The sequence below is a fragment of the Hylobates moloch genome, unplaced genomic scaffold, assembly GCF_009828535.3.
Source record: "Hylobates moloch isolate HMO894 unplaced genomic scaffold, HMol_V3 SCAFFOLD_17, whole genome shotgun sequence".
Lineage (NCBI taxonomy): Eukaryota > Metazoa > Chordata > Mammalia > Primates > Hylobatidae > Hylobates > Hylobates moloch.
Genome location: NW_026652292.1, coordinates 75832251 through 75845372, shown reverse-complemented (window position 1 = coordinate 75845372; position 13122 = coordinate 75832251). Strand labels below are relative to the sequence as shown.

The following is a 13122-nucleotide window of genomic DNA, read 5'->3' as shown; positions in this document are numbered from 1 at the left end:
CGCCAGGAGGCCCAGACCCGGAGCCGACGCCGGAAGCGCTGTGTCTGACGTCACTTCCGTCTCATTTCGGGGTGGTACCAAGATGGACTCTTCGCGGGCCCGGCAGCAGCTCCGGCGGCGATTCCTCCTCCTGCCGGACGCCGAGGCCCAGCTGGAACGCGAGGGTGACGCCGGGCCGGGTGAGGCGCGCACCAAGCCGCCCCGAGGTTCTCAGAGGCGAGGCGCTGGAAAACGGCCGGCCTCCGGCAGCCCTGGCCCAGTCTGGAGGGACCGAGTTTCGGCTTTGCAAGTCGAATATTTAATGTCAGGGAAGATCTTTAGAATTGCGTAGTGCTGTGCATCGTCATCTCAGCTGCGCTTCAGAATTCTCTGGAGAGCTGATTTGACACCTGTTTGGAAATAGCGATTAAAATTTAAAATACCCACCGGTTCTAAGTCTTAAGAATTTACCGGAAACATGCCTGTACCGCAGTGTACAACAATGTGCGCAGTGTTTCACTTCAGGATTGCTTGTAATAGCGAATGACTAGAAATATCTGTCTTGCCCGTCAGCAGAAAGCTGGTTAAGTAAATTTGGATATATGTATACATGACACGCCAGATCGACTTGTATGTACCAATGGGGATGATTTTCAAAGGGAAGTGCGGAACACTGTGGTATGCCGCCGTTTGGGTACAAAACAGGTAACTTGTGATGTATGTTCACCTGTAGATGCATAGGGTATGGAAGAATTCAGTAGAAATTGTAAGTGGTGGTTGCTTCTGGGGATTAGATCTGAGGTTAAGGATGGGAGACAGATACTTCATTTTTTATCTCATATGTTTTAAAACCGTGTCCATTACCTTTTCAAAATGAACACGAATAACATCATGCCCAGGCATGACGATGTATACATTTTGAGGGTATCCCAGAATATTATGAACATGCTTCCTAGGGTTTCCGATGGTCATCTAAAGGCCCAGAACCTCAGATGTGGACCATTGATTCTCACGTGAACATAGAGAGAGGGCATGTCAGGATCCCCGGAAAACTTTCTAGAAATCATCCATCTGACCCATCTCCCATCCACCCATTCTTTCAGGTTGCGTTCCAGACAGGAAAAATGACTTGTCCATCACCTGTCTAGACAGTGCTGTGCTGGAGCTAGAGCTCTGGTGTGCCGTTTCCACTTTTGAGCTGTGTTTAAAGTAACTAAAATATTTAGTTATAGGCTGGGCACGGTGGCTCACGCCTGTAATCCCAGCACTTTGAGAGGCTGAGGCGGGCTGTTCACGAGGTCAGGAGTTCGAGACCAGCCCGGCCAAATAGACCAGCCTGGCCAAGATGGTGAAACCCCGTCTGTACTAAAAATACAAAAATTAGCCCGGCGTGGTGGCGGGCACCTGTAATCCCAGCTACTCGGGAGGGTGAGGCAAGAGGCTGCTTGAACCCAGGAGGCGGTGGTTGCAGTGAGCCGAGATCGAACCATTCCATTCCAGCCTGGGTGACAGAGGAAGACTCCAACTCAAAAAAAAAAAAAAATTTAGTTATAAAAGTGTTCTTGGAAGACCACAAGTCCAGTTCATGCGCTAACGTTTGCCTTTGGCATTTTTCCTAATTAACAGGACTAATTATTTTCCTAGAAGAAATGTGAAAAATAATATTAAAATTCTTACATTTCCAGGTGACATTGTTATTTCCGAAAGACGATAAAAGTGTAAATTTGATTTCAAAATATATTTAGAGGAAATAAATTGACTGTATTGACCGTATTTTATAGTGGGCTCTTATTTTTTGTAAATATAAACCTATCTCAAGGGTTTTACAGAAGGATTTATTATCATGGGAGAGACTCTGGTTCTTAGGTCTAGGACATGATTTTATTTGGCTTAAATTAAGTGTAATTTTTCCTAGCAAAATTGTGGTAACTTAGTAAGTTGAAATCTCCCTTATTTGCAGAAACCTCCACAGCTGTTGAGAAAAAGGAGCAACCTCTTCCAAGACTTAATATCCATTCTGGATTCTGGATTTTGGCATCCATTGTTGTGACCTATTATGTTGACTTCTTTAAAACCCTTAAAGAAAACTTCCACACTAGCAGGTAAGAAAACTTTATTGCTTCGTAAATTAAACCCATGTCTGATTTTTCGTGTTATATTTTGTTAGTTGAATTCTTCAAACAGTAAGCACCTAGTCTCTGCCAGGCCCTGTGTTGGAGGTGCTGGTGATACGAAGGTGAATATGAGATGGGGGTCAAAGGGTACATATTTTTAGTTAGAAGATGAATAAGGTCTGGGGATCTAATGTACATACAGTATGGTGACTATAGTTAATAATGCTGTATTGTATACTTGAAATTTTCTAAGAGTAGATCTTGTGTCCTCCCCCTATTCCCTCACCAGTGGTAACTATGTGAGGTGATGAGTGTGATAATTAACTTGATTGTGGTAATCATTTCACAATGTGTGAGTGTGTGTGTGTATATATACACGTATATATATTTATATATGTATATATATTCATAAATATGAATATATATGAATGTGAATATATACGAATATATACACACACATATATACACGTGTGTATATATGTGTGTGTGTATATATCAAGTCATCACATTGTATACCTTGAATATATAAAATTTTAATTTGTCAATTATACTTCAGTAAAGCTGGAAAAAATAAAACCGATGAGAGGGTGTGTGCTCTGGGCATACACAGTAGAGTGGAAGAGAACTGGAAATTATTTGTGTGCAAATAAATGTGTTGTAGGATGAGGAAGGTAGTAAATTTAAGAAGAACCTAATCCATTTGGGGAAAAAAGGAGGGAGAAAGACTAAGTGAAGGTCTTCATGAAGACCAAGTACAAGAGTACAGGGAGGAAGGGTTGAGAACTGTGGCCAGTGAGAATTGGGTCTCAGGATTGGTTTCAGAGGGTAGTTACAGCTGACAAGGTAACTACAGGGTGTGACTGCGTTAGAGTGGAGGTGAAGGTCTGCAGTGGGAGGAGTGAGAGCTTTGTGGCCAGGCCAGATGTCCAATAGTTCCTCATTCACAGGGACTGAGATCCTTTCAGTATAGTCTCCAGAGTTGACATGGAGGAGAGGGTTGGAATCATATCCTAGGGTCCTTACTGCACATTGGCGAGTGATGTGGAGACCCTCGGATAATAAACGCAAGGGAGAGGTATGTTGGTGAGCATCAGAGCTGGCATTGGGAAGGCTGGTGTGCTTAGGGTCAAGAGTAATAATTTGGAAGTACCAGTGGGGATAGGAAGATGCAGACAGGACTGTGGTCCCCTGGTTTCATGGCAGGACACATGATTTCTCCTCAAGGGCCTTCAGGAGGAGCAGTGACTTCTGGCAGAGGAGACTGTTGAGCCACAAGGAACAAGCCCTCAGGGGAAAGTAGGCAGAGGGAAGTTTATGTAAACTGTCCTCTACTTTCTAGGGGAGAAACTTTCCCTAAACATTCCCAGCTTCTGCCCTTCCATGTTACTCACTCCTTTGTGGGAGGTCGCGTGACTGATTGAACGTGTGATGAAGAACTGGACGAAGGTAGCTCAGCACCTTCTTCTCCTGCAAGTCGGCTGCCCGTAGGAAGCGCAGAGTCTGGTCTGCCTTCCCATGGTGTCATTTCACAGGGCAGCCCCCATAGGAAAAGGTCTCTAGGTTTTCATTTTGACCTGGAACCCTGTGGGTAAGCCTGTCTGTTTCTGGGTGTCAGAGACCCAGTATTAGGAAGTGCTTTGTCACCACTCAAAAAAGCCATATTCTTCCCACAGCTGCATCAGTATAACAGACATTTAATCTTCATCAGCTTGACTCAGTCATCTCTCTTAGAACTTGGGCTGGGAAAAGAGGGATGAATACTTTATTTTTATTTTTATTTTGAGACAGGGTCTCGCTGCACTCTGTCACCCAGGCTGGAGTGTAGTGGTGCGATCATGGCTTACTGCCTTGACTTCCCAGGCTCAAGTGATCCTCCCACCTGAGCCTCCCAAGTAGCTAGGACTATAGGCGCACACCACCATGCCTGGCTAATTTGGTTTATTTTTTGTAGAGACGAGGTCTCTTCATGTTGCCTAGGCTGGTCTCAAACTTTTGGGCTCAAGTGATCCTCCCACCTTGACTTCCTAAAGTACTGGGATTACAGGTGTGAGCCACTGCACCTGGCTGGAGGGGATGGGTACTTTAACCACCACCAATAGCAGCTGCTCTTTCCTTCATCAGATACTTTATGGAGCCTGAGATGTGTTCGGCTGTCGGTGCCAAACACATGGAAGGTGCATTTCTAGCTCTCCAACAGCTTATTCTAGGCTGCAGCAGACAAGTTACCAGGCCTGGTGGTATGTGCTCTGTAAGTGTAGGCACAGGGTATTATGGGAGCATCTAGGAGGGGTACCTAGTCCAGGTCAGCCTCAGGACTGAGACCTTTTTGAGGTTTTAGGAGATGTGAGAGAACTTCTCTATTTGTGTCCTTATATTGGGTATTTTTAGTAGTTTAAAGAAATGGCAGAGTAAGAAATGATCACACACAAGATATTTGGGGGGCAACTGCAGTGAAGTGGAGTGCCCAGGACCACACAGCTGCTGTGTGGCAAAGCCAGGACGCAGACATTGGGACCAGGGCTGTGGGGGTTGGAAAGAAAGTAGAAGTCGTAGATCTGTCCTCAACAAGGTGTCATCTTAGAGAGAAAAAGGCATAAATGCGTTCTCAAAGGCTGAGGATTTTGAGTCGCATTGTTTTCTTGGGAAGGACTCATTAACTGGGGTTGGGGGGTATTGAACAGCCATGAAATGAGAGGGCTGCACAAAAGACAGTGCCGGCTGAGTTCTGCTTTTGGAAAATGGCTAAAATGGCTCATTCTTCTAACGCTTGAGGTGATTTCTTTTTCCTCTGGCTCTAGCCTAAGTTTAGAAGCCTGAGGCCTTAAGGTTCTTTATATTGTTCAAAGATGGGAGAGCAGGTCCGTATTAAAAACAAAACAACACTGTGATGCTTTAGAAATCACAGTTTAAAATACTCTGCTTGTGTGCATCAAAATCAGCAGTGGAGTTAAAGGCAGAAGGTAAAATTAAAATCTCAGATGCTCAGGCCCAGAATTTTGGAAACTGGGGACTATGTAGTTTCTCTTAGAAAGGTACAAGGTGACTGTGATATAAAGCCAGGGCCAAGGACCACTGACTGATAGTATTATATTTTGTTCAGGCAGTTTAAAAAATTTTCTTAGGCTGGGCACGGTGGTTCATGCCTATAATCCCAGCACTTTGGGAGGCCGAGGTGGGTGAATCACCTGAGGTCAGGAGTTCAAGACCATCCTGGCCAACATGGTGAGACCCCCATCTCTACTAAAAATACAAAAATTAGCTGGGCGTGGTGGTGGGCGCCTGTAATCTCAGCTACTCAGGAGGCTGAGGCCGGAGGATGGGTTGGGAGGTGGAGGTTGCAGTGAGCCGAGATCGTGCCATTGCACTCCAGTCTGGGTGACAACAGCAAACTCTGTCTCAAAAAAAAAAAAAAAAAATTTTTTTTTTTTCTTATATCCGTTACCAACATGTGCTTTTCAGCCTTTTATCATTACCCCTAAGGAGTCTTTTTAGACATTTTTTTCCTAATCATCCCTGTGGAATGTGGAATTAGATAGACTATATATTCACTTATATACTGCATGCATATCTATGCTTTATACATACAATTAGAGCCAGATTTTTTTCTTCACTTTGGGGGTGATACTCTCCCCAGTGAGACTACATGCTCTAGCAGAAGAGAGGTCTTTGAAGACTCCTAAAGATGAACATGGAAATTTTTTCCTGATAGATATAACTTGAGTGATGGCTGGGCACGGTGGCTGACGCCTGTAATACCAGCACTTTGGAAGGCTGAGACAGGTGGATCACTTGAGGTCAGGAGTTCGAGATCAGCCTGGCCAACATGGACATGATGAAACCCCATCTCTACTAAAAATACAAAAATTAGCTGGGCGTAGTGGCCAGTGCCTGTAATTCCAGCTACTCAGGAGGCTGAGGCAGGAGAATTGGTGAACCTGAGGCATGGAGGTTGCAGTGAGCCGAGATAGCGGTACTGCACTCCAGCCTGGGCGACAGAACGAGACTCTGTCTCAAAAATAAATAAATGAAAATAAAAATAGCATGAGTGGAATAATAATGATTATGATTGAGAGTGAGCTGTGAGATGCACTTTGCTGACCACTTGATTTAATTCTCACAGCTATTCTGAGTTAAGTACTGTCAATATTTCTGAAACACACGGAGGTTAGGTAATTTGCCTAGAGTCACAAAACTAGTCTTGTTCAAGTTAAGATTCAAACCCATACAGACTTAACCCCTTCGCTCTACTGCCTCTCATAACGCCGAATCTCAGAATTGCATCATCGTAAAAAGACTTGATGGAATCCGGAACCTTGCCATTATTGGAAGTTCACTTTGTGCCTTTGTAACTTAACTGTTGTAGCCATCTGTTCTCCCTCTCTCTTCCACAAGGACTGTCAGGCTTTTCCCATAGAGCAGCAGATGATGATGGGGTATTGGATTGAGCTGGGAGAATGGGAAAGGGACTTCAGTCCCCGCGTACAGCTGGGGTGGAGGGAAGGGGTTGTCCAGGTTGCCTCACACTGGCTGAATCAGGTCACAGGTGGAATTGGAAGGGAGTAAAAGGCATTGGCATTGAGGGTGAGGTGCTGAGTAGAAGATATTTTGAAAATGGGAGGATTTCATTTAGAAATCTTTTATGAGAGAAAATTTGAATTATTGATCTTCCTAATTGTCTTTCAGTATTCCAAGAAAATCCACTTAACTTGGAGGAATGAAGTTTCCCACTGATAAACTTCTTTAGCCCTGTCACACTCAAAACTTCAGAAACAACCAGAAAGCCACTATCTTCCTTGTATTTTTATTTTTATTTATTTTATTTTTTGAGACAGAGTTTCACTCTTGTTGCCCAGGCACTCCAGGCTGGAGTGCAATGGCGCCATCTCAGCTCACTGCAACCTCTGCCTCCCGGGTTCAGGCTATTCTCCTGCCTCATCCTCCCAAGAAGATGGGATTACAGGCATGTGCCACCACACCTGGCTAATTTTGTATTTTTAGTAGAGACGGGATTTCTCCGTGTTGGTCAGGCTGGTCTTGAACTCCTGACCTCAGGTGATCTACCTGCCTCGGCCTCCCAAAGTGTTGGGATTACAGGCGTGAGCCACTACGTCTGGCCTCTTCCTTATATTTTTAAAGAAAATGCATTGTCATGACCAGAATTTTCCCTTGGTTGGCTGATGAGAGTGTATATATAAATGCATGTATTTCAAGTCGTACTTTTCATTCTTTCCTGAGTTGTGTGTCTCTTTTTCTCACCCCCATCTCCCATTGATTGAGACTTTCTGAAAGCGTGGATTGTTTAAGTATGGCTCCCTCTGCAACACTTAATATTCTTAGAAGCAGATTTTTAAGCTATTAGTAAAAACTTTTAAGAAATCTGATGGTTCATTAAGTGGCGTCAGACCTCTTACTGTTTTTATCTCCACAGCTGGTTTCTCTGTGGCAGTGCCTTGTTGCTTGTCAGTTTATCAGTTGCATTTTACTGCATAGTCTACCTGGAATGGTATTGTGGAATTGGAGAATATGATGTCAAGTATCCAGCCTTGATACCCATTACCACTGCCTCCTTTATTGCAGCAGGAATTTGGTAAGTTAACTTTGAAATGACTAACAGGAATGAACAACAAATTTTTATTTGATCAGATAGTGATAAACTTGGTCCAAACTTCGAAAGAAAAAAAGTTAAAACAGAAAAATAGTCTCCTGGTCATTCATGCTCTCTGGTTCCCTTTTCATTAGTGTCTCTTTCTCCTTCTATTTATGGATCTAATTATTTAAAGCACAGATGGTGACATTCTGTACATATTCTGCATTTTGCTTTTTAAATCTATTTTATTATGACATACAATACATGTAGAAAAGTAGAAAAAACTGAAATGAATGAATTAAAGAATGAATTCTCATGAAGTGAGCATTGGTGTAAACTGAGCCAGCACACTGGGAACCCCCTTCATTCTCCCTCCCAGTTATACACCTTCCTTCCTGCCACAGGTAAATACTGCCCTGACCTTCATGGTAACTACTTGCTTTGCTCAGCTATGCTTTTGAGCTTTATAGAAATGGATTCGTACAGGGTGTATTCCTTCACATTGAGCTGGCTGTGTGCAGCATTGTGTGCAGTTGTTTCATGTTGTCGCCAGGAACACTGACTCATCTTCATTGCTCTTTAGCATTCCATTGTTTAATTGAATCCCAGTTTTCTTTTCCATTGTTGATTGTGTTTAGATTTTTTTCAGTTTGGGGTTACTATGAAGGATGCTATAAAGAGCATTCTTGTACATGGCTCTCGTAGCACAGTGAACACATTTCTGTTGGGTGTAGAGATGTATGTATATATGTATATATGTATATATATATATATATATGTACCCCAAGGGGTAAAATTGTTGGATGTACATACCTTTGACTTCAGCAAATCATGCCAAACTGCTTTCCAAAGTGGTTGTTCGTCTTTTTTTCCTTTTGTTTTTCAGTGGATCCTTATAGTTTGGGATTCTTCCATAATGGTACATATAGATGTGTCTCATTTTTTTAAACAGTTGCAGTTTTCACAGCATGGACATAACATGATTTATTTAACCTGTCTTCTGTTGTTGGACTTTATTATATTTATACAAATATAACAAACAATGCCACAACGAATAACCTTCTTCATAAGTTAATTAAATACTCAATGAAAAATACAGGGTTTTTTGGGTTTACGAAAGTAATACTTGCTCACTGAGAAAAAAAAATCTGTAAATTACAGAAAAACACAAAGGAAATATATCCTGTGATCCAACCAGAAAGAAAACTACTTTTCCTATGTTGTATGTAGCTCTCTAGTTTTTTCTTTCTTTATATCAATTGGATTTTTTTTTTTTTTTTTTTTGGAGACAGGGTCTCACTGTGTCACCCAGGCCGGAGTGCAGTGGCATGATCACAGCTCACTGCAGCCTCGAATTCCCAGGCTTAAGTGATCCTCCTACCTCACTCAGCCTCCCGAGTAGTTGGGACCACAGGCATGTGCCACCACATCTGGCTAATTTTTGTATTTTTTGTAGAGATGGGGTTTCGCCATGCTGCTCAGGCCAGTCTCAAACTCTTGGCCTCAAGTCATCTGCTTGTGTTGGCCTCCCAAAGTGCTGGATTACAGGCGTGCACCACCACCCCCGGCCTAATTGAATTTTTATTTTGGAAGAACCGTATACCTTTATACATATTCTTTCTATGACTTATTTTCTGTAGTTGAAGTTCAAGGTTGTTTGACAGTGTGATGTGGTTATTGTTAACCTGTATGTGGGGGCGTGCAGATATGTTGTTTTACTTTTTCCCATAAGGCTAAGATCATCTCCAGAAATATTAATTTTTTAGACAGTGTGATTATAGTTATTTAATACCCATATTTATCAAAATATTATATATTAAAACCAATAACCATCCGAACTTATTTGAATATAGTTTTCCCTATTCTGTTCTTAGAAATTTCAGTCATTAAAAATCTTTATACTTAGAAAGTGTTTTAATTTTACTTTGATGACAGGAATAGTGTTTTTCTCGATGAAAGATATAATAGCAGCTTATAAGTGATAATTGTTTTCATTTTGTTTTTAAGAGAAAATACTTTGGTCTTTTTTAGCATAATAGTTTAGTGTGTGATGTCATAAAAATGGGCTGTAGCCATTTAAATTCTTGTTCAAGTGCAGAAACTAAGAGACTTCAGTTTCTATTAAGCCATGTCAACTCCTATTAGGAGACCTTTAGTGGTTCCAGTTCCAGGGCCTTCTTGAAGAAATTGTGATACTTGTGTAAGTATATCTAGAGTTCCTTCCAGCATTGGCTAAGTCACATAGCTGAGAAATAGGATACATAGAGAAAGTTGCTGACTGGATGAACTTTTCTACATTGAAATCTTTAAATCTAGATTCTAGAATAAAATATATTGATGCATATTGGAGTTGTCAACTGTTTATGTCTTGTTCTTTTCAGCTTCAACATTGCCTTATGGCATGTGTGGTCGTTTTTCACTCCATTGTTGTTGTTTACCCAGTTTATGGGGGTTGTAATGTTTATCACACTCCTTGGATGATTTCCGAAGGTAAGGTATCTGGAATGGTTTTTCTAAAAATGAACTCGTTTGAAAAATGTCTTTTATGACAATTTTCAGTGGGTGGAGCTGTAACAGACTATTTATGAATTATTTTCAGTCATGTTTACACCAGAGTTGTCCACACTAGAATTATCCATTCGTTGAACTCTGAGATAGACTCCTTTTTATTTTGAGACAGCGTCTCACTCTGTTGTCCAAGCTGGAGTACAGTGGCATGATCACAGCTCACTGCAGCCTTGACCACCTGGGGGCTCAAGCGATCCTCCCACCTTAGCTTCCCAAGTAGCTGGTATTACAAACATGTGCTACCATGCTTGGCTAATTTTTAAAAAATTTTTTGTAGAAACAGTCTGCTGATGTTGCCCAGGCTGGCGGGGGTTGGGGGCTGAGACTCTTTCTTTTGTAAAAGTTGGTTCTAAGTGACTACTTTTTAGAGAAGGTACCCTGCCTTTCAAAGACCTCATAAAGACAGGATTTGTACCTTCCAATGTAGTTAAATTCACACATTAGACCATTTTATGTTGAAATTATATTAATTTGTGTCAGCTTATATTCAATGACTGTTGGCTAGATCATTCTTAAGAAATGGGAATACAGGAAGAATGGACAATTTTACCCAATTGGGAAAAAAAATGCTGCCATCTTCTAATTATTCTGACTTCCTCATAAAAATGTGTTGGATGACACAATCAGCTTTTGTTTGGTATTATTTATAGAATTTCTGCCTCCCTAGAGATCACCCCATCCTGAGATCTGCTGCATTACACAGTGGAGGCTGTTATTCTGAGTGTCGGATAACTCTGTTATTAAATAAGTGTATAGTGAGAATACTCACTCCAGATGCTTAGGGGGATGGTGAGAAGGACAAAGATAGTGCCTCCTGTCAGGTCACTTACATCAGAACTTGCAGGAAACCTGCTTTATACAGCAGTTGACAGCTGTGGAAACTGAAGCTCATGGAAATAAAAGTTAATACACTAAATTTTCAAGGAGTTAATGAAAACTGACATTTCTGCTAAAAACAGCATGTTCTCCCTGTGGGATTTTAAAGGAAGGTCAATGGTAACTGTATAAAGAAGAAATGGACATAGTCTCATTGTTAGCAGTCTGAAAGTAGTTGCTAGCACCTCCATGCCCACGCCAATGTCTCCAGCCTCCTTCAGGCATCTTGCTGTGTCTTGGAACCACTGGGAGCCCTCACAGGAGACCCTTCATTCCTGTACACATGTGGTGCCACAAGCGGCTTTGGGCCCAGAGGAATCCTACACATCTCAGAACACTTCCTCACCTGACCCTGTCACCCATCTCTCCCCTTCTCATGTGCTCAGGACCTTCTTTGACTCTTGAATTTTGAGTTTTTACAGATGTTTGGGAGCTCCTACTCTGACATGAATTTATAACTGTAATGGAGACTCAGACAATGTTGTAGATCACAGAGTGAACGATACTTTTTAGTGTTAAATGCAATAGCTTAAGATAGAATGTTTTACTTGGTACATAAATGCTGGTTTTCTTTCAGATTTAAGGACATATACTTTTTTTTTTTTTTTAAGAGATAGGGTCTTCTATGTACCCAGGCTGGCTTTGAACTCCTGGGATCAAGGGATCCTCCTGCCTCAACCTTCGAAGTAGTTGGGACTACAGGCCCATGCCACCGTGCCTGGCTGGACACGTCAAGTTGAAGTGAATGGTTAAACATCCAGCTAGCTGAAAGCATGGCAGACCCTAACAGAAAAGCTACAGTGTGTTTTTGCAACTATGAAGTGAATGGTTTCCTGGGGAAAATTGTGGCTTTGTATAACTATTGTTGAAATCAGAATAAATTATATTTCACTTGCATATTCTTAAATTATTAAAATTTTCAGAAGTCAGTGATACAGAAATACTACTTTGCAATGTTAATCTGTTTGAGTCTTTGGAGAAAGTGGTTTCATTATAGGTACGTGATGCACTCTTAATATTTTAAACAAATAGTTCACTCTTCCATTTAAGGGATAGCAGTTCCTTATATAAAATGACTGGATGTGTGTAAAGGAATTATGTTGTCATGTGCCTTTAACCAGCTTTAGTAATTACTATAATCTCATATTTCTGATAGTTTTGTTAGGTGACAGGACCAAATGAAAATATTTTATGTTTTCCCATCACTTTAGATTTTATCATTGTGTAAATTACTGGGTTTTTAGCGTTTCCTGATGTGACGTTTTAATCATTTTTAAGTATACATATTTTTTTCCGTACCATTTAAATAAAATATTTTTATAACTTGTGAGTTTTGTTCATGCAAACTTTGGAATAACTTCTGGTTTTTAGCTATTAGTACTTTGAATTAACTATAGAAATAACAAGGTCTAACTCTGTTCTTCAAAGACTTTATAAAGACAGTATTTGCACTTTCAAATGCAAATATGTCTACATTAAATCTAAACAGCATAAGCATTGTGACAGAATGTACCTCATGTTGATTGTTTTCTCTGTAAGGTGACTTCTAATAATGATCTGAATTAATCACCACTTGTGTCTGGTTCAGATCATACCCTGCCATTTACTAGCTGCAAGACCCTCAGTAGTACAGGTTTAGTATCCCTAATTTCGAAGTCTGACGTGACACTCAAAGGAAATGCTCACTGGAGCATTTCGGGTTTTGGAATACAATGCAAATATTCCAAAATCCAAAACACTTCTGGTCCCAAGCATTTCAGAGAAGGGGTAGTCAGCCTGTAATCTTTTTTCAGCTGTAAAGTGGGAACAATATCTGTCTTGTAGGGTTGTGGGTAATAGTAACAATGTTTGTAAAACACCAATTACAGTGCCTGACACACAGTAGGTGGCCACTCAATAAATGGTAATGGAGAGGGAAAGAAAGGGAAAGCAGAATCTAGGATCAGGAATATCACATCCAGTCATGATGTTTGCATAGGGGAAAGTCAGGCATGATGA

General features: G+C 41.2%; 1 protein-coding gene across 2 annotated transcripts; it reads left to right on the top strand.

Annotated features, from left to right (window-relative positions):
* Window positions 1–59: 59 nt before the first annotated feature.
* On the top strand, window positions 60–12454 carry TMEM128 (transmembrane protein 128). 2 transcript variants are annotated; one of them, XM_032135694.2, is made up of 5 exons: window positions 60–179; window positions 1940–2081; window positions 7522–7680; window positions 10062–10170; window positions 11736–12454. In XM_032135694.2, the coding sequence occupies exons 1-4, from the start codon at window positions 83–85 to the stop codon at window positions 10159–10161; spliced, it is 498 nt and encodes a 165-aa protein (XP_031991585.1). In that variant the 5' UTR covers window positions 60–82; the 3' UTR covers window positions 10162–10170; window positions 11736–12454. The 2 variants fall into 2 exon arrangements, with proteins under 2 accessions (XP_031991585.1, XP_031991586.1); XM_032135695.2 differs by having other exon boundaries at window positions 63–684.
* The last annotated feature ends 668 nt before the right edge of the window (window positions 12455–13122 follow it).